The sequence below is a fragment of the Stomoxys calcitrans genome, chromosome 3 (assembly GCF_963082655.1).
Source record: "Stomoxys calcitrans chromosome 3, idStoCalc2.1, whole genome shotgun sequence".
Lineage (NCBI taxonomy): Eukaryota > Metazoa > Arthropoda > Insecta > Diptera > Muscidae > Stomoxys > Stomoxys calcitrans.
In genome coordinates, this window is record NC_081554.1 from 79,171,209 (window position 1) to 79,194,133 (window position 22,925).

Below are 22,925 nucleotides of genomic sequence, written 5' to 3' on the forward strand. Positions count from 1 at the left end.
CATGTGAAATATGGTCTGAATCGATCTATAGCTTGATACAGCTTCCATATAAACCGATCTCCCGATTTTGCTTCTTGAGCCGCGAATCGGACTATAACTTGATATAGATCCTCCTCCTTCTACTCCTCGTCCTCCTGCTTCGTCCTTATTCATTATTGTTTGTTTGCCTAAAAAGAGATACTGCGCAAAAAATTCGACAGATGCGATCCATGGTGGAGGGTATATAAGATTCGGCCCGGCCGAACTTAGCACGCTCTTACTTGTTTAGTTTTAATTGCAAATCAGGACCTCGATCATTTCTCGATCAACCTTATACATTGTCCGGTTCGTCCTACATGTCACTTTGGAGCATGGCGCTTCCCAGACTCTTGGGCCTAAATTTGAAAGTAAGATTCGGACTCTACTCTTACAATTCACTCATTTGAGTTCCATACTGTCCCGGCCTCCTTGCATGTATATTCGTAGGGTTTCTTTGGTGGTCCCAGACATTTTTTTCCAAATCGAATATCTGATTTTTACTCTACTTCCAAATATTTTCAATTTAAGTCCTATATTGTCCGTTTTGGGCAGTTTGAGAGTCTGTTAAAGCCACAGACCCTTGGAAAAAGGCACTGCAACGGGTGTAAAATCCTTAAAAAAAAACTATTTATAAAACCTCTATGCAAGGCAGCATTAATACAACAGAGTTTATAATAATGTAAGTGTACTTTAACTTTAAGTTTCCCTCAACATAACAACTTGTTGTTCTACTTGCACACATTTTGATAGTACTCTCAACATATCTAAAATGCTTCAACTTTTGGTAATACTTTGTTTTTCTTTCCAATTATTTCTCATTTCAGTGGATATTTTCTGTTTCTCAACAACATCCTTATGAACGATAGCAATTACAATGCTATGCCCGCTATCAATATGGCTGCGCTAAGCCATAGGACCGCAACAACCGCCAACAGCACTGCTCCAATAACAGCTAGAAAAACAAGTTTAATTGCAACTTCAACAAAGGATTACTACGCCACACCCAAAAGAGTCAAATCCCTTATAAGGAACAAATCGGTAACAACAACTAAGAACAAGTGCAGCCAGGACTTGAGCTATCGGAAATCGAAAAACGAAACCGGAATCTCTCCCACCGCTAGTTTCAGTCACAACATAACCAGAACGTGGAAATCAACAAGTTCTCGTTGCCACATACTTAAAATTAAGAGGCCAAATTGCATTAATCCATTGTTGTTGACTACTTCGTCATCGGTATCATCATCCTCCTGCTTCTCCAGCTACACATTATCGCAAGCACCATTATTGCGCTCATTGTTGCTGCACTCAACGGCAGCTTTATTGGATTTGCGAAAGGCAGCAGTGACACAGGCAAACACTAAACATGTTGTGGCATTTAATTTCTGTAATCCTTGCCATACAATTGCATTTTGATTACACAGAAGCGCATTTTGTTGCCAACTTGACGGCGGCAAGCAGCAGCTATGCCCCAGCGCCATCATCGGTGCCAACGACAGCAACAGCAGTTGCAAGCACCAGCGCCGCCATATCTTTGGATAATATAGTTCGCATTGGAGATGGCAATATCATAACGAGGGTAAGTTGCAAGGATTAATCACATACAGAGCTTAAATGGGGGAGGAAAGTGTAGTTGGCGCCCCTTCTTAAAAAAAGGGAATAATTTTGATAGTTTTGAAATGTGGGTATAATGAAAAGCCAATCGAAGTTTTATGATACCCAACACCATAAGAAAGGGGGTATATTCATTTAGACATTTCGATTTCAACACATCGAAATATCCATTTCCGATCCTCCAAATGCAAATTTGCCCACGAGCATTCCATTAAGGAACTCACAAATCAATGAGTGCTGTCCGATTCAATTTTAAGCTCAATGATAAGGGACCTCCTTTTTATAGCCGAGCTCGAACGGCGTGCCGCAGAGCGGCAACTCTTTGGAGAGAAGTTTTTACATGGCAAAATACCTCACAAATGTCGCCAGCATTAGGAGTGACTAACCACCGCTGAAAAATGTTCTGATGTTCCTGCCAGGAATTGAACCCAGGCGTTCCGCGTCATAGGAGGACATGCTAATCTCTGCTCTACGGGGGTATATCTGATCGTCGTAAAATTCTAAGACAATTTAACGATTATGTGTCTGTCCGTCTGTGTGTTCGTCAGTTGTAATCACGCTACAATCTTTAACAAGTAAAAGCGTGCCAAAACCCAAAATATGAGAGCTATATCTGGTAATATACCGATTTAGACCGTAATTGGTATAGTTGTTGAAAATCATAACAGAACACCATATGCAAAATTTCAGCCCAATCGGACAAAAACCGCGGTCTCCAGGGGCTCAAGAAGTCTAATCGGGAGATCGGTTTATATGGATGCTACCTCAGGTTATTGACCGATTTGGATCGTACTTAGTGCAGTTGTTAGAAGTCATAACAAAACACTACATGCAAAATTTCAGCCTAGTCGGACAAATATTGCGGCTGGTAAAGGATCAAAAAGTGAAATCGGGAGATCGGTTTATATGGGCTACAACAACCTACATCAATAATATGTATCTGTGCAAAATTTCAAGCGGCTAGCTTTACGCTTTCGGTCGCTATCGTAATTTCGACAGACAGACATGGCTAGATTGAATCACAACGTCGAAACGATCAAGAATATATATGTACTCTATAGAGTCTTAGACGAATATTTCGAAGTATTACAAATGGAATGACTAGATTAGAATACCCCCATCCTATGGTGGTGGGTATAAAAATTGAGATATTGAGTTGAAATTTTGCACAGACTCGTATTTCTTCTATACGCAAATTAATTGGCCAAATCAGACAATATTTGGATATACAGTGACACATACATTTGTGAAGATAGCAGCATCTTTAACTGACAGTTACGTAATGAGGATACGATATACTCCATTAAATTTTAACTAATTATAACGCAAGTGACTTTGATTAACAACTTTAGCAACATTCGAAATTTGGCGGAAAATTTTTCCCCATAAAATTTAGTTTTTAAAATGCGTTTTTTGAGTGGGGTATGTAGACTTTTCTGTGTCAGTGTAGCTGCCACATAGACTGATCTGGCGATTTAGGGTTTTAAGCCCGTAAAAGACGCATTTTGTCCGATTTCGCCGAAATTTGAAACAGGAAGTTGTACTAGGGGCCCTAATATTCAAATCGAATATGGCCCATATCGGACCACATTTAGATATAGCTGTCATACAGACCGATATGCCAGTTTAACGTCTTAAGCCCGTAACAGGCGCATTTACTATTCGATTTCCATGAAATTAGAAGCAGTGAGATACTCTAAGCCATCCGATCAAAATATGATTCCGGTCTGACCTTATTTAGATACAGCTGCCATATAGACTGATCTGATTATTTAGGGTATTAAGCTCATGAAAGCCGCAATTATTATCCGATTTTGCTGAAATTTAAAATAGTGAGTTGATTAAAGCCTCCCGATATCCGAATCAAATATGGTTTAAATCGGTCTTTATTCAGATATAGTTACCATATAGAGCGATCTACCGATTAAGAGCTTTAAGCCCATAAAAGCTGCTTTTTTACCCGATTTCGCTGGAACTCGACACAGTGGCTTGTATTAGGCCTCCCGTCATCCGACCAGCATATGGTCCAGCCGATAAAGGGTCTGAAGGCCATAAAAGATTTATTTATTCCCGATTTCGCTGAAATTTAAAACAGTGGGTTATTTTAAGCCTCCCTACATCTGACGTAAATATGGTTCTGATCGGAATGTATTTAGATATAGCTCCCATATAAACCAATCTCCCGATAGAGGGTCTGAAGGCCATAAAAGCTTTATTTTTTATCCGATTTCGCTGAAATTTGGAAAAGTGAGTTATTTTTAGCCTCCTGATACCTGACCTAAATATGGTTCAGATCGGGCTATATTTAGATATAGCTGCCATATAGACCCATCTGCCGCTAAGGGGACTGAAGCCCATTAAAGCTTTATTTATTACCAGATTTCGCCGAAATTTTAAACAGTGAGATTTTCTGAGCCTCACGATATCCTACCATAATATGGTTCAGATCGATTTATAATTGGATATATCTGCCAAAGAGACCAATATTTTGTTCTACATAATTGAATAGTGACATATATATTAGACCACTCAATGTCCATGACGAATTTGGATGCTTAGGTTATCCAATTTTCACCGGATTGTGACGAAATGGGATTTACATATATACCCGTGGTGGTGGGTATCCAAAGTTCGGCCCAACCGAACTTGATTGTTCCGCTTGCTGTGGGCGTAATTTTAAAGAAATAAACAATTTTAAAATCTTTTTTCTGGTCCGAGATTCGAACTCGAGACCTTTGCATTGTAAATCTTCTGATGTACGCTCTGTGCCATAAAACTAGTAAAACCACCCGCAGTGTTACAATATTGTGTCTTTAAATAGAATATGACAAACATAAACACAAAGACAAGACAAAAGGAGAAAATAATGTATTATTCAAACAATAGTAATGTGGATGAATACTACATCGTCTGCTTTGAAAACAGAAAGTTCTTGGTTCAACTCTCAGCTGCGATGAAAGCAACGTTTATAGATAAAATTATTTATATAAAATTCGTGGTGGTGGGGAAAGGCGCGAACATGTTTGAGTCTAAGTAGTTATTTTTTCTCAGCATTCAACTAGATAATATGTCATTATTTTTTGACAACATGTATGCTTATTTTTGATCATTGGCATGCTTGTGCGGAAGACTTTTCTCCTAGTACATCGTCATGTAAAAGTAATTAGAACTGATGCCTAAAAATAAGAAGTTAAAAGTTTTCGAATGAGCTTACCTTTCAGATTATTTGATAATGAGAGTTTTTGCGGGAAAGAAGTATTTGTACAAAATTTCAAGAGCTTAGCTTTACTCCTTCGAAATTTAGTGTGGATAAAGATTGCGTAAAAATGTTGCGTTCATCACCTAGGATTCACCCATATGTTGCTTGTCCCGCAATAAGAATCTTTCAGAAAAAAAATTCCTCGTATATGGCCTAATTGGAAAATATTAGCAGTAAACGTGTTTAATGAGGGAAGTTTGAAGGAAACCGCGACGGCGGTGTTTTTGGATATTGAAGGGGCTTTTAACAAAGTTTATCCATCTGCCATAGAGGCGGCTCTGAGGGATGCGGGTGTTTAGTTGCTGGTATTGCTGGTTGGATAATGAGTTGGCTTCTGCATATGGAGATCACGACCATCATTGGAGCCACTTCGGTAAGGATGAATGCGACCAGGGGCAAGTCACATGGTGGGGTTATTTCTCCTTTGCTATGGATTCTTGTGATCGTTGGGATTCTATGCACACTATAGAACCAAGGAGTCAAGGTATGCTTATGCTGACCAACTAAATATTATAGACACTGGAAAGCTCCTGGACATAATGTCCTTCTTCATACTGCTGTTGGGGTCACGGCATCTTGGGCTACTAAGTGTGGTATTGAGGTCAGGTTAGGTTGAAAAGAGGGTGCGAATACCAATCTGTCCCATGCCAGTATAGACATACACCTAAGCCAGCAATCGGCTTGTTGTGCGCTCTAAACACTAAAAAGTAACCCCGAAAAAAAAAATCTAGGTTCGGAATTGCGTTCTACTTACAAAATGCTTACTTGCTTTCCATACCTCGCTCCCCTGGATTATGTCTAGTATTGTGTACCGGTGTCTGTTAGCCGCGAAACCAGAGCAATGACATAGGAAATGTTCCAACGTCTCATCATCATTCCCACATGCCCTTAGGTGAGCTCGTAGTCCTATGTGTCCCGTTATGATACCAAAAGCTATACCGATATCTTTCTTACTTCATTTCAGTAATAACCTCGTCTTCTCACGATCCGGATCTCCCCATAGAATTTTCGCCGTTCTACCGACCGTTTTGCTGTTCCACAGTGTTACTTGCTCTTTCGTCAATCCCACGAAAAACTTCGACTTAACCAAGTTTTTTGATGGCAGTCCTCGTCGGCTTTTTCATTCCCTCTTACTCCGCTATGACCCGGCACCCCAATAGTGCGGCCTTGGGGTTAATACCAGAAAGACTGAGTTGGTGTTGTTCTCTAGGAGGAGGAATGTGCCTGAATTTAGACTGCTGAGGTTGTGGAGAACAGCTTTGAGACTGTCTACATCGGATAGATTTTTTGGGGTTATTCTGGATAGTAAGTGGAGTTGTGGTTTGATTAGGGATTCTATAATAAGGAAGACTTTCGGGGCTTTCTATTCGTGCCTTAGGTTCGTTGACAGCAGATGGGGTCTGAGGCTTAGATTAATTCATTGATTGATATATGGATGCCACGTCTGGTGACCGGTGACTGAGTACGTGTCGCATATGCGGGATAGGGCGACCATTTCCCTGGATGTGTTAGGCATCCAGCCGATTGATCTATATGTCAGGAATTCGGCCAAGAGGAAACTGTTAAGGCCGTCACAACTTGGTCTGCTTCGCAGGTTCCCGGCCAGACATACAGGTATTCTCTCGGAGTTATGGTTAACCCGCAAACAAAAAGGGTTGCGAAGCCTTGCCTTGGCGGACTGGCAGAAAGGTCGGGTCAGTTTTGAAGATTTTAATATCTTTACAGATGGATCGAAGATGGATAGTGGAACCGATTGTGGAATCCACTGCGAGGAATTACGACTAGATGACTCTAATCGGACAATGTTCGATTGCAGTATCTTTCAGGCCGAGGTCTTTGTGATTGCCAGGGCTGCGGAGTTAGTGTTGTCAAGCAGCATCGACCGGTCGGATATCTGCATATTTAGCGATAGTCAGGCAGAGCTCAAGGGTGCGATCATTGGGTCTGCAAAACCAAAACATGTTGACCATATGTTGTGTTCCTAGTAACAAGTAGGCGGATATGCTCGCGAAAGAGGATGCAAATCTTCCCGCGGTCTCGATAACAAATATTCACCCGCCTCTCTCACATATCCGTTACAATCTCCGGCTACTTTCTAAAGAAACGTGGTTTAACAGATGGAACTCAACGGCAAGTTGTGAACATACGAAACAACTATGGGGCGAACGCTCGAACTGTTGTATAGATGCGCTTTAGATGGAATGGATACATCTAAAAACAGTCATAGGAATTTTAACATTACACAATGTGCTAAGTACACACATGGCTCAGCATGGGCATTAAAAATGATGATATCTGTCGCCTACACGAAATATGCCCCAATGAAATAACTCCCAAAGAAAAAGTGGAATAAGCCCCAAATAAATTCAAATTCCCAAAAAAATTTCTGGAGACAGTTTATAATTTCGGGGACTTATTTCATTTGGACCCTAAAAACAAAAAGTGCCAAATATTGGAACATACCAAATTTTTGCCTTTGGAACTACTTCACTTTTTTATACCCACTACCATACGATGGGGGTATACTAATCTAGTCATTCCGTTTGTAACACCTCGAAATATTCGTCTAAGATCCCATAGAGTATAAATATTCTTGATCGTCTCGTCGTTCTGAATCGATCTAGCCATATCCGTCCGTCCGTCTGTCGAAATCACAATAGAGGTCGAACGCGTATTGCTAGCCGCTTGAAATTTTACACAAATACTTAATATCGATGCAGATCGTTGGAGATTGCAAATGGGCCATATCGGCTCAGATTTAGATATAACTCCCATATAAACCGATCTAACGATATGACTTCTTGAGCCCTTACAAGCCGCAATTTTTGTCCGATTTTGCTGCAATTTTGCACGACGTGTTAAGTTATGGCTTCCAACAACTGTGCTGAGTATGGTTGAAATCGGTACATAACCTGATATAGCTGTCACATAAACCTATGATGGGTTTGACGTCTTGATTCCTATCGGATTTGGACGAAATTTCGCATAACGTGTTTTGTTTTGACTTCCAACAACTGTGCTAAGAATAGTTCAAATCGGTCAATAACCTTATATAGCTGTCACATAAACCTATGATGGGTCTTGACGTCTTCGACCTCTAAAAGGCGCAAGTAATATCCGATTTGGCTGAAATTTTGTACAATGGCTTCTCCCATGACCTTTAACATACGTGTCGAATACGGCATGCATCGTTTTATAGTCTAAAACAGCTCCCCTATAAACCAATCTCTCTATTTTACTTCTTGATTCCCTAAAGGGCGCAATTCATACTCGAATTGCCTGAAATTTTACACAATGACGTCTACTATGGTCTTCAATATTCAATTCAATTATGGTCCGAACTGAACCATAACTTGATATTGTTCCAATAACATAGCAATTTTTTTTTTTCTTTTATCCTTTGTTTGCCTAAAAAGAGAGACCGGGGAAAGAGCTCGACAAATGGGATGCATGGAGGAGGGTATATAAGATTCGGCCCGGCCGAACTTAGCACGCTTTTACTTGTTTCATTTTTACTTTGGACCTAGTTCATTAGGACTTGTTTTATGTTTGTCAAGTCATGATTTACATTAAAAGGATGTGAAGAATCTTAACCAACTTATATCAAAATAGTTTTAAGCCCAAATAAATACACATGCAATATTTAAGATACCCTTTCCACTAACAACCTTGGTTAAACTTGCAACATTTTAAGTGAACTAACTGAACACAAGGTCTTTTTACCATACGTACTTCATACCTTCCTGCAAATTGCTTCCCATTCACTTTAAAGCTATGCAAAACTGATTTTATTTAACAAAATTGAATCATACATAACAGTTGCCTTGGATCTTTCCATTAACAAAGTAAAGAAGTAAATAAATAATCCTTTTTAAGCTTAATTGAATACTGCATATGGATTTATGCTCTCGTTTATCAGAGAGTATTCAATTCAAAGGTAGAAAGCGGAAACAAGGAAAATATGAATAAGCACGATTGCACGTGCTTAATACATCTGCCACTAGCAACGGTCTCAGTCGCAGGCAGATGAATCGCAGTGTGTATATGATTCCAGGTTAAAGGGTGGCATTAACTGAAAAAAAAACGGGAAGTTGAAACCACCAGCACAGGTTAAATGGTGTGATTAAAACACACTCCCAATAGCACAGCAGAGACGTGTAATAACCGCAAGAACCACAACCTGGGGTACCATAAATATTTCTTAAAACACATCTGATACAGCAGTAAATCTTTTCAACGCAATGGCTTGATGCGAGCAATTCATCATCGTCCAACAAGCACATTCATCGATATTATGTAGAAGAACGTACCAAATGAACTGAAGTTTCCATTACAATATTTGTTTTTGTTGTTTTTGAGTGAGCTTATGGATAATTTATCATAAACAGCAATTAACGTAATTGCTTGCAAAATACTGAAGGATGAAACTTTATGGGGTCTTTGGGTAACCTCCGACTGTAGACTGTTGTAATAAAATGAGCGAATAAATACAACGATGACACCACAACTCACTAACGTGCTTAGTATTGGCAGTGGAAAATATACCACTAAGTGCTTTTTCATAGTTTTTCATCGTATTTTCTTTCTGGTTCTTTGCAGGATGCCATTCAACAGTCTTTGGTGACAGTCCATGACATTGCCACCGAGAATTTGGGCACATTGTGTATTTCAACACTTTATCGACCATTGCAGGTGCCCATCAATTCCGAACGTTATGAGAGCTCGAGACAAAAGGCTGATCTTGTGGCATCCATACTGCAAGAGGTGGGAATTATAAGGCATGGAGGTAAGTAAAAACACAACGAAATAAACTATCCGTAGAAATGCTTAAGGCAAAATACACAGACATTTAAGATTATTCTTTAGCGAACAGTTGTTGTTATAAAAAATTTGTCTCTAGAGGAAGTTTCTCTCAAATTTTATATTTGGAGGAAGTTTCATAGAAATTTTACATCTACAAATGTTGTCATTAGAGAACATTTTGCCTTTAAAGAAAAACCATCGCTGTATTGGTTTTTGGTCTCACACCAAATGTGGTTGAATAAGTCCCCTATCCAAGAACGAAACGCGTATCCCAGTGGTTGGAGAGTTGTGATATTTGGCTTTACTTTCCCGTCTCGAAAGAGAAACAAACGGAAAATCTATATACAGTGGCACAGATAAGTCCACAAACTTCTTCGTAATTAGCAGCATCGTAAACTGGCAGTTACATATTGGGTTGCCCAAATAGTAATTGCGGATTTTTCATATAGTCGGCGTTGACAAATTTTTTCAACGGCTTGTGACTCTGTAATTGATGGGAGAAAATGGGAGAAATAGTACGTTTGGTACTATTGGGTACTTACTTTGGAATTTTACTAGAGCTCTGATATTTGGAATTTACGCACACTATGGCAACTCTAATTGAGTGACCCTGAGAATTTTTGGAAATTTGTTCGTTAATGTACTTAAAACGTACCAAAAAGGAACGAAATGTGTAAACTTTGTACAGGGCGGATGGATAGAGGTAGAATTTTGAAATTCGACTTGAAAGACATCTGCTGCACAGGGATGAGAGGAAAAGAAACAATGGATAAATAGTACTGATAACGGGAGAAAACGTACGTTTAGTACCGTAATTGGTACCATTTGGTACTTTCTTTACATATGGAGCTAGACATCTGAAATTTGGCATATGGGTACAACTAAGAAATATATGATGGATGACAAAATGATCTATTCGTACATTTTGGTACCATTTGGTACTTTCTTTGCAGATTGAGTTTGAGGTCTGAAATTTGGCATTAAGGTACAGCTAGGAAAAATATGATGAGTTACTATGATCTCTTAAAGATTTGAGTAACGACTTCCAACATTCACGCAAAGTATGATCCGAATCAGTTTATAAATAGATATAGTCCCCATATAAAACGAACCCCGGGTTTGACTTCTTGAACCCATAGAAGCCTCAATTTTATCCACATTGGCTGAAATTTAGAAAAAGACTTTCGTTATGACTTATATTAACCATGCCAAGTATGATTTGAATCGGTTTATAAACAGATATAGCCCCCATATAAGCCGATCCCCAGATTTGAATTCTTGAGCCCTCAGAAGTCTCAATTTTCATACGAGTTGGCTGAAATTTGAAACAAAAGCTTGTGCTATGATTTCCAACATCTATACCTTGTACAATCCTAGTCGGTCTATAAACTGATATAGCCCCCATATAAACTGATCCCCGGATTTGACTACTTGAGCCTTTAGAAGCCTCCATTTTCATCAGTTTTGGCTGAAATTTGTCCCAAAAACCTATCTTATGACTTACAACATCAGTGCCAGGTTTTATCCGAATCGGTCAATATGGCGATATAGGCTCCCCTAAGGCGTTTTGGGAGTTGAAACCATACATTTTGTCTTATCTCCATTTACTGCCAGATCCATTTTCACTGACTCTCTTTCGATTCTTTCAAAGGCTGCAGTTACTACTTCCGGTGACCGACCTATGATATCGATGTCGTCGGCATAGGCGAGTAGCACGTGTTCTCTTGTGATTAGTGTGCCATATCTATTCACATCTTCTCCAGCAGAATACGAAAGAGATCACACCATAAGCTGCCTCCTTGTCTGAAATCTCGTTTGGTATACTTTACTATTCTTACTAAGGAACATGTTTCGGCTAGTGTCATCCTGCAAAGTCTTATTAATTTTGCAGGGATACCAAAGCCAGACATGGTTTGAAATACCTTTGAACGTTTAGGGCTGACGGAAGCGGCTTTGTAGTTATCAGAAAGATGGTAGGTGTTGGTTTTTCCTTCTCGGGTCTTTACCAGGATTTGGCGCAATGTAAATATCTGGCCTATGGTGGATTTACCATGTCTAAAGCCCAATTATTATAGGACCCATTTATCTCATTGACCTTAGGTTTTAATCTGTAACAATGTACACCCGAGAGTATCTTGTATGCGATGGAGAGGAGACTTATTCCTCTGTAGTTGGCACATTTCGTCTTGTCTCCTTTTTTGTGTACGGGTCAGATAGCTCAGACAAGCTGATGCATACGCCTTATCAGCATATAGCCCCCTGCACCAATGATTTCTGTGATAGAATTTCAGGACTTCATTCTGACTCCTGTTTACCTCAAATCGCTCACATTCACATCTTCCCATTTCCCTTTTTTTCTGCGGAATAGACTATGCCTCTTCTTCATCTGGCGTGTTGTTACCCATTGCAGAGCCGCTCTGTATGCCGCATTCTTGGCTTCAGTAGCATTTCGACACTCTTGGTCGTACCATAGGTTTTTTGGGGGAGGCTTCCTGTATCCAAACACGGATTTCGCGGCGTTTTCCATGGAGTGGGCAAATGGCCACTCAAACAGTAGGGTCAGCCGAGTGGAGTATGCCGTTGCCACCTGTTGTGTTTGCATCTTTTCAATGTCCAGCTTCAGTGGAGTGTTAGATCGTACGTTACTCACCACACTAAGTCGGGTGCGAACCTTTGCTTCAACAAGATAATGATCTGAATCAATGTTTGCCCCTCGATCGTACATCTAACACGCTGGTTGAATGCCTTCCATCTAACACAACATGATCTATTTGGTTTCTCGTGTTTTGATCGGGCGACAGGAATGGGGCGGTGTGAATCCTTCGATGTTGGAATCTAGTGCTGCTAACTACCATGTAACCCCATGGAACAGCGAAACGGTTGGAAGGACTGCGAAAATTCTATGGAAAGATGCAGATCGCGAGAAAACGAGGCTATTACTGAAAGGAAGTACATGAACCAGCTTTGGGGCGTGGCATGAAAAACAATTAACGATTTTGTAAGCAGCACGGAATTCCTAACTTAGATATTCTTTTTAGAGGTTACTTTATAAGTATTTAGAGCACACAACAATCCGATTATAGGCTTAGGTATTTGTTCTAGTTGTTCTAGCAGTGTGTTGCACACTGAGGCGGCAGCCCTTGCCGATGAAAGACTCCATCGGGCCAATCCGGTACCGGACCCCATCAGGACATCCGCACGCTCTTTTCAACCTAAGCTAAACTAAATAACTACCATGTTCTTTGGCACGGCGAAGTCTATTAGCCCCACTGCATTTTCAGAAGATTCTTCATGCTGGCTAAATTCCCGACTGTTGAGCCAAAGATATTTGCCTTCATTTTTTTCACATTAAAATCTCCCAGAACGATTTTAATATCATGGACGGGTCATATTCCCTTTCTAGGCGCTCGTAGAAAGTATCCTTGTTCTGTTCGTCCATGTCTTCCGACGGGGCATTGGCACAAATAAGGCTGATGTTGAAGAATTTGCTCCACCGGAGTAAACCTGGAGACAAGGTATTTCAATCTCTGACTAACCACAAATCCACAGCCAAATTCATGCCTCGTCTCATGGCAGCTATAATATAGGGCGTCACCACTCGCTATTGTTGCGTCGCCCTTGCCGAGCCATCGCACTTCCCCATTCCATTTTCAGAAGATTATTCATGCTGGCTAAATACCCGACTGTTGGGTCAAAGATATATGCCTCCCTTTTTTCGCATTAAAATCTCCCAGAACGATTTTAATATCATGGAAGGGTCATATTCCCTTTCTAGGAGCTCGTAGAAAATATCCTTGGTCTATTCGTCCTTGTCTTCCGACAGGGCATTGGCACAAATAAGGCTGATGTTGAAGAATTCGCTCCAATGGAGTAAACCTGGAGACAAGGTGTTACTTTCTCCGACTAACCACAAATTCACAGCCAAATTCATGCCTCGTCTCATGGCAGCTATAATATAGGGTGTCACCACTCGGTGTTGTTGCGTCGCCCTTGCCGAGCCTTCGCACTTCCTGTATGGCAGAAATGTCTGACCTGTACTTCTCCAATACATCCGCCAGTGTGTACTCTGCACCCCCTCCATAAAGAGTGCAAACATTCCAGATGCAGATACGCAAATCATGGTCATTAAAACGTGTGTGGATGTCGTCAACATAGCGGGGTCCGTTTATATTCTTCTTCGTTTTTTTAAGTAATTTCTTCAAATTTTCCGGGTGATGGGCTACTTACCCGATGCGCTTATCTCTTAAACGTTAAATGAATTTGAAGGTAGCTACTTAGGTGACACCGCGGGTAGGTTTGTGTCCACATTTGAGATAAAGGAAGGCCAAGTCTGGATTTGTCAGAATCAGAACCGTTGCTTGGTTTCCAATATCCCTAAGTCAATCTATTGGTTTACATTCAGTAATATACATTGAAGGGAAGATTGCTTTCCCTTCCAATTTGTAGTTACTTCTAGTCGTAGCATAAAATTACAACCTAAACTCTAATTATTGTTGCCATTTATGTTACCTTAGCTATTATTTACCAGAACAAAAGCTGCAAAATATCATTATTATTATGACTAGCTGCATTTCAATCAATCCCCAATCCACTGTCCATCTACTCCTACGAACCTCATAAGTTTGCAAATGTACTCTGTGCACGTGTAAAGTATTTTTGCTTGTGGGAGTCTGACTTTGGCCATCAAAAACAACAAAGATGACATCGCAATCGCATGCGTTCAATACACGAGCTACCACAGAACAAACAAAAATCTCATTGAAGTAAAAAATGTATAAGCTATTAATACAAGATTGTCATGAAAACAATAATCACATGGTCCTACACGTGCAACATCATAGTTTGTACAAATTGGGGAGTGTGATAACGTACTCGATAGGAGTAAAACTTATATGTGACAACAAGACCACCCCTTAGAGGTGCTCACTGACTTAACAAAAGCAAAATATAAATTCAGGAAAAAATGTCCTTACTTCTAAACATATTCTCATTTAAACCAATTCATTTTGTGTAATACTTTTTGGAGAGACAAGCTAGAGTAGGCAGTCTGCCACCGGACTCACTTAGATGTTTTTTCCATTTTTAATCCACAAGAACAATTGAACCATTCAGATCGCTTTAAAAAGCCCAATAACTTGCGAATGTTCACATCCGCTAAATCAGACAGGTTTTCAAAGAAATGAAAACCTAAAGTGGAACTCCTTCTAACTGCTAGGGACACACACACGCAGAAGGTGTTCCATAGACTCTTCTTCTTCAATGTCCTCACAGTTTCTGCAAAAGTCGTTGCTGGCAACCTTCAGTCTGTCAGCATGTTTTCCGATTAGACAGTGACCTGTAAGGACGGACACAATGACTGAGACGTCTGTTCTAGCCAATGACAGCAAAGCAGTAGACCTCTTCAAGTCTAGATTAGGTCCCATAGTTTTGGAATACTCACAGCCCTCTCTTTGTGACCATCTATCATTCGTTGTCCTTCGGGCCTGGTCCTGAGAACTTTATTTACATGTCGCTAGAGGCATACCCACAGATTTCAGTATCCCTGGAATATGTAGGGTAGTTGATAGTCTCGCAAGCTCGTCCGCTTTTGAATTCCCTGGGTTATCTCTGTGGCCCGGCACCCAGAACAGGTGAATTTTGAACTGTTCAACCATCTCGTTGAGAGATCTGCGATAGTCGAGGGCGGTTTTGTGTTACGAAATACGTTCTCCAGGGAATTAATGGCTGTCTGAGAAGGTATTTATGCCAATCGGCGATATGACATTATATCTTAGCCATTCCACCACTTCCTTAATTGCAAGGATCTTCGCTTGATACACACTGCAGTGTGATCGGGTAACCTTTTCGATGTGACCAGTTGTAGATCTTTAGAGTACTCCCCAAATCCCACCTGGTCGTTTAGTTTGGAACCATCCGTATAGAACTCTATGTAACTTCTGTTACCAGGGATATCATAGATCCAATCGGTTCTATTAGGAATAGTGGTACAGTACTTTTTATCGGCTCAGGTATAGTGTAATCTACACTGCCTGGAACATAAGATATTGTATGAAGAAAAACACAGTGTCCATAGCCGCCACATGACCAATGAGAAAGCTCCCTTAACCTCACGGTAGTGGTCGCTGAAATTTGTCGACCCACAATGTCTAGAGCCATAAGATGTAGCATTAAATTCAGTGCATCAGACGGTTTCGTCCTCAGTGCGGCTGTGATGCACAAACAAGCTATCCTTTGAATCCGGTTAAGTATGTTAAGTAAGTGGACTTTAAAAGCGCCGTCCGCAAGACCACAACACCATATAGCACTATTAGTCTGACAACTGCAATATATACCCAGTGCATCATGCGCGGTCTAAACCCCCCAACTTTTGCCAATGGCTCTCTTGCCGGTGTATAGAGCAAGAGTTGTATATCTTTCCCTTTCCAAAATGTTGGATTTAAAGTTCAATTTTCAGTCCAGCAAAACACCAAAGTATTTTGAGCTTTCTGTAAATATAACATTATCTCCTCCCAAGGAGACAGGTGCCACTGTAGGCAACTTGTATCTTCTGCTGAGAAGAACTACTTCTGTCTTGCACGGATTTAAGTGTAGTCCTCTTTCAGTAGTCCACTCCGCTGCTGCACGTAGAGCTTCCTTAAGTATATCTCTTAGAGTGCTGGGAAACTTTCCCCTAACCACAAGTGTCACGTCATTAGCATACGCGACCACTTTAACGCTTATTTCTTCCAGAGACAATAATATATTGTTAATGGCTATATTCCAAAGTAGAGGAGACTGTACACCTCCTTGAGGTGTTCCTCTGCTGACCCATCTTTTTAGTTCCACAGATCCCAAGCCTGCCGCAATGCATCTTTTAGTAAGTAAGTTGTTGATAAACTTTCTTACGGCAGAGTTGATGCCTAGAAACTCCAACTCCTTTATGATTGACGTCGGTTTTACATTATTGAAAGCACCTTCAATGTCAAGAAATCCTACCATTGTATATTCCTTGACATCGATATAACCCTCTATGTAGCCGACTAGGTTATGAAGGGCTGTTTCAGTGGATTTGCCTTTACTACAACATATGCATGCTGCAGCTGCGACAGGCGATCTCCAGGAATCTTTGCCCTAAGATATTTTTTTAACTCTTAAGAGTATTCAGCATAAAGGATGATAGACAAATGGGGACGAAAATCTTTCGCCTTCGTGTGGTAAGGTTTTCATGCGTTCGGAATGAAAATGACCCTTGTGTCCCTCAATCCCACAGGTATATATGACATACTGATACAAGCAAAATATATCTCTCTAAGCCAGGGAACCAATCTATCAGACATAGCTTGTAATTCAACTGGTGATACATCATCAGGGCCTTGCGATTTAAAGGAGTCGAAACTTCTTATCGCCCAAAGGATTTTCGGCTCAGACACTATTTCCCTAATAAATTCCGACGAATGCATACCAGTGAAAACCTCTTCTGTCGCCACGTTGTCCATTGGAGAATTTCCCGGGAAACGTGGACCAACGTGTAGTTCCGGTGTTTCCCCACTAGACATTGTCCATTAATTCTCTGACTTTTAAATATACCTCATCGTAATAGGTCTCGAGGACAGAATCTTACTTAGCCTAGATGCCGCAGAGATATTCTCCACGGAGCTGCAGAATTCAACCCAGGATTTGTTCTGCGCCTTTCTCAGCTAGCCCTTATATTTTCATAGCTCTGCCTTATAGTTGTCCCAATCGTGTGGTGCTCTTGTGGCTTTCGCTCTGTTGAAGAGTTTTCTGTAGTCCTTCCTTAGACCAACCAGTTCTGGGGTCCACCATGGCGGTCGCTGTTTGCCTCTTGGCTTGGCACTGGGACACGCTGACACAAGCGACTCATTCGGGGGCCTTCGTGATCCGCTTTGCCATTATGTCTATATTCTCCGTAGTTTCCTCTTCATTTGCTTATCTAGAAGGGATAGACGTGCAGAATGTGTGCCAAAATCTATCCCAATCCGCCTTTCTTCTGTTTAGCCGAGGGTTCACTTCTGCAGTATTTTCTCCAAGGCTGAAACTAATATAACGATGATCCAACACATCCCAGTCGCATATTCTTCCATTTGTATCTTCCGATACAAAGGTACCTCCTGCCTGTTCCTGGTAATAATGGTTGGTTCATCCGGTTAAAAAAAAACGCCAGATTGCAACTTATAATATATTCGATAAGCAGCTCACCCCTTTCGTTGACAACCGATTTTCCCCATATATGGTGACGTGCATTAGCATCACTTTCTACAATGACGCTCTTATTCCCTACAGAAGCGGCTTCAACCAGCGACTTAAGGTTTGAAGGCGGAATCTCTGAATCCTCTGCTATATATAGGGAAGCTCGCCTATAATGAGACTTATTTATTTCAAGGTTGGCTACTACTGAATCTTCTCTACTTTGAGACGGAAGAAAAAAAAAACACTAATCCACTCTTTGCAAGAATGCAGTCTCAGTGTCTTCCATTCCCCGCACCCTTTAGTAGTTTAAATCCCGGAATTCTTAGTCTACGAACCATTCCTCCCCACACCTATGGTTATTGGATAAGAACCACGTCCAGTCCCCCTGCCATCAGGAGGATTATTAATGCCGCCGAAGCGGCCTTACAATGCTGGAGATTTATCTGCACTGTTGCGTTAGCCTCATCTTCTTATTCCGCCAGGAGTTCATTCTCACAATATGCGTTAGATCTTGTCATGATGAGCTTCCGTACGCATCCAGCGGCAGGTGAGAAAGACACTTGCAGCGTGGACGATTAGACAAAAATTGCAGCTTTCAGGGGCTCTATATATCAGGTTATAGACCGATTCGGACCGTACTTGACACAGTTGTTGGAAATCATAACAGAACGCTATCTCCAACATTTTAGCCAAGTCGGACAAAAATTGTGGCTCCCAGGGGCTCAAGAAGTCAAATCTGGAGATCGGTTTATATGGGATCTATATCAAAATCTGAACCGATATGGCCCATTTACAATCCCCAACGACATACATCAATATTAAATATCTGTGCGAAATTTCAAGGGGCTAGCTTTACGCGTTCGACTGTAATTCTGAATTCTACAGACGGAAGGAGGGTCGGACATGGTTAGAGTATAAAAATGAAAGCTAGCTCAGTCATTCGAAATGTACCAGATGTCTTCGTCAAAAGCCTCTGCTGACCAGTCGCCTTTCGGCTAGTGGAACCTGGAGAAGGACAAAATATATTCCTTTTTCATTTTCAAGTTTCTAATCTGATTTCTCGCTTTAATTTTTTTCTAGGTTTATCAGAAGCCTTGGCCAAAGGATTGCTTAGTGACGACTATACAACCGGTGCCCGAATTTTGGCACTCAATATAACCAATGGCTCTGTACAGTCCTATGTATGGTGGATTAAAAAGAATCACGATAAACATGGTGAATTACAACGTTACGAAGAAGAAGGGCTACAGATAGCAAAGAAACCTTCACAAATGTATCCATGGTAAGTGGTTGAAACTTTTGCTGTTTTGTATATAAATCCATGGGGAAATTTACCCAAGAACATTTAAGAAAAAGAGGAAGCACTAGTTTTATAAAGGGAGATTTTTTAATTATTATCTTTTTGGCAACACTCATTTTTTGCTCAATGGATCAGCCAGAAGCATTGCAAGAGCTAACAGAGCTACTATCCAGAAAAAGTCATAGTTTGGTGCGGTTTATGGGTTGGTGGCATCATTGGACCGTACTTCTTCAGAGATGATAAGAATTGTCGATTTTGGAGTGAAGATCACCCTGAAGCATTGCAAGAGCTACCAGAGCTACTATCCAGAAAATGTCATAGTTTGGTGCGGTTTATGGGTTGGTGGCATCATTGGACCGTACTTCTTCAGAGATGATAAGAATTGTAATGTAACTGTGAATGAAGAACACTGCCGTGAGATGATATCCAATTTTTTTTTTGGCCAAAAATGCAAGAGCTTGACTTGCATGGCATGTGGTTTCAGCAAGACGGTACCACACAGCACGCGCAACAATGGACTAATTGAGAGGGGAGTTAGGTAAAGAATTTATTTCACGTTAGGGACCGGTCCATTGGCCGCCTAGATGGTGCGATTTAACGTCTTTAGGCTATTTTTTGTGGGGCTATGGTAAAGCTCAAGCATTGGAAGACAACATTGAAGCATTTATTCGTGAGATACCGGCCGAAATGTTGGAAAGAGCATGCCAAAATCGGACTAAGCCGATGGACTATTTAAGGCGCAGTCACGGTCAACATTTGCATTGAATAATCTTCAAACATCAAATTACATGGACCGTACTATAGATTCAAATAAATAGTAGAGATTTTCAAAATTTATAAGATGCGGAAACTTGAATGCATTCAGCATTCATGTGTATGTCTACCGAAAGCATGCTAAAATTCGAAATTGTAATTGGGCCCGATTCTATTAACGATAACAAAACATCACATGCAAAATTTCGGCCAAAGGATCGTGAAATGCTGATATCAAGAAACACGTATTAGCTAATTTTTAGTCGTAACCAGCCTAAATCACAGAAAAATTTTTAGTGACTATGGATCTGTCTAAAAAAATCACTCCTATTATCGCTCTTAGATAACCATGGGGATGACTTCAGCTGTCTAAAGTCAATATTGCGAGTGTCGACAAATATTGTATAATGATAAAATTTATTAATCCCCCATCCTATGATGCAGCATATTTCATATTCCTTTTCAATTACGCCGAATACTTTAGTTGTTTTAGCCGCTAAATTCTTTTATACTTTTTATACACTCCACCATGGAATGGGATTACACTAATTTCGTCATTCTGTTTGTAACACCTCGAAATATGCGTTTAAGACCCCATAAAGTACATATATTCTTGATCGTCATGATATTTTAAATCGAACTAGCCATGTCCGTCCGTCCGTCCGTTTGTCTGTCGAAAGCACGCTAACTTTTGAAGGACTAGCCGCTTGAAATTGTGCACAAATACTTCTTATTAGTGTAGGTCGGTTAAGATTGTAAATGGGCCAAATCGGTCCATGTTTTGATATAGCTGCCATATAAACCGATCTTAGGTCTTGACTTCTTGAGCCGCTAGAGGGCGTAATTCTCGTCCGATTTGAGTGAAATGTTGCACGTAGTGTTTTGGTATCACTTCCAGCAACTGTGTTAAGTACGATCCAAATTGGTTAATAATCTGGTATAACTGTCATATAAACCGATCTTGGGTCTTGACTTCTTGAGCCTCTATAGGGCGAAATTCTCATCCGATTTGGCTGAAATTTTCATAAGGTGTTTTGTTATGATTTCCAATAACTGTGCTAAGTATTCCGCAAATCGGTACATAACCAGATATAGCTGCCATATAAATCGATCTTGGGACTTGACTTCTTGAGCCTCTAGAGGGCGCAATTCTCTTCCGATTTGACTGAAATTTTGCTCGAGGTGTTTTGATATCACTTCCAATATCTGTGCGAAGTATGGATCAAATCGGGGAATTAACCTGATATAGCTGCCATATAAATCGATCTTGTGTCTTGACTTCTTGAGCCTCTAGAGGGCGTAATTCTCATTCGATTTGACTGAAATTTTGCACGTGGTGTTTTGATATTACCTATACCATATAAACCCATATAAACCGAACTGGGATATTGACTTCATGAGCCACTAGAGAGAGCAATTCTCATCCGATTTGGCACAAATTTTGTACAACGGCTCCTCCCATGGCCTTCAACATACGTGTGCAATATGGTCAGAATCGATCTATAGCTTGATACAGCTCCCATATAAACCAATATAACTTGATATAGCTCCTCCTCCCTCCGTATTCATTATTCTTTGTTTACCTTAAAACAGATACTGCGCAAAGAACTCGACAAATGCGACCATGGTGGAGGATTTATAAGATTCGGCCCGGCCGAACTTAGCACGCTCTTACTTGTTAATACTTTCACTGCTATAATTCCCTCCAACACAAATAACCACATAAATATTTCTCTTGAGGTGTCTTAATTGAACGAGAATTGTGTAAAAGCAAAATTCCTTAACATCATCTATGTCACCTCTTGGCATCGAAAGAGCAAGTTTTTAACCAAATTAATTCGATTGAAAAGTCAATTTCGCCTCAACCAACCGCATCAGCACTGCCTTACATGAGACTCGAAAGACTGGCGTATTCATGTATGTGTAACACACTCGTATCAATATCACATAAATTGTATTTTGTGTCACAACAGATGTTGTTCTAAAGGGAAACAACTTATTTCATTTTTGCAGCAGAGTTTGCAGAATAAAGTTCCCTCCTTTGATGGAACTTTTTGCTCAAACTGCAAGCCATAGCGTTATAGAAACGTTTAAAGTGAATGAAATAATAAAACAAATTCAATATTCATTTCATTGAATTTCTTAATATGCCTATGTATACCCTACATCACTATCGTGGTTTGCAAAACCCAACAGAAAAGAGCTAGACCCATGGATAAGTATACCAATCGACTCAGAATCACTTTCTGATTCGATAACTATGAAAGATAACTATGATAGTGGTATCCATTAGGCGGTCGATGATCTGATTCTGTTTCCAGTGGAGCGGCAAATCTAGAGCCCAGGAGTAGGGTTAGAATATACTCCAGAGACCCAAAAGCTTTTCCGGTGATATCAAGTCGTAGAGTATCTGGTGGAGTGTCTGTTCCAGCCTCCACTAGCCGATGGACGACTGGTCAGCAGTGTCTTATGATTAAGGCACCTGGTTCGAGTCTTAAGGACAACGCCGAGCCTATTTTATCTTCGCATGTGTATAATTTGCCTAGGCCATCGGCCTTCTCTGGCAAACCCATATGCTCTTTAAGTGGTTGGAATAATAAAACCAGCATCGCTCTAAAGTTTATTAAGAGGTTTGGTGCGAATGACCCTAAGACTCTCACTGATAAGGAGAGAAGCTCCCTTAATTGGGGTCGGAGGCTCACTGCATAGGCTACACCAAAGGCTACACGTCTAGATTCGGAAACTGCACCGCAATCAGCCAAAAGGCTGCGGTCACCTGGAGGGCATCCCATATCCAAAAGAACTAAGGCAAACAATAGTATTATCGATTCAAGAACCTTTGCTAATGTCGCAAAGGATGCTTGGTGATGGTACCTGTCAAGAAGAGAGAAAAACAGAGCCGCATGCCTAGGAACAATTGGATTGGAATAGTCAATGGACTCTATACTCCGATGTCCTTGCAGAATTTCCTGGGCCTTCTATAGATTGTAGGTA

The 22,925-nt window shown here is 40.6% G+C and overlaps 1 protein-coding gene across 1 annotated transcript in view; it reads left to right on the forward strand.

Moving 5' to 3' along the window:
• LOC106082742 (probable G-protein coupled receptor CG31760) overlaps window positions 1-22,925 on the forward strand; it is a 172,821-nt gene that overhangs the window by 95,329 nt on the left and 54,567 nt on the right. The window contains exons 2-4 of the mRNA XM_059364632.1: window positions 843-1,594; window positions 9,488-9,674; window positions 18,959-19,160. Coding sequence (XP_059220615.1) covers window positions 1,382-1,594; window positions 9,488-9,674; window positions 18,959-19,160 — 602 coding nt within the window. The 5' untranslated portion in view covers window positions 843-1,381. The remainder of the gene's footprint in view (window positions 1-842; window positions 1,595-9,487; window positions 9,675-18,958; window positions 19,161-22,925) is intronic.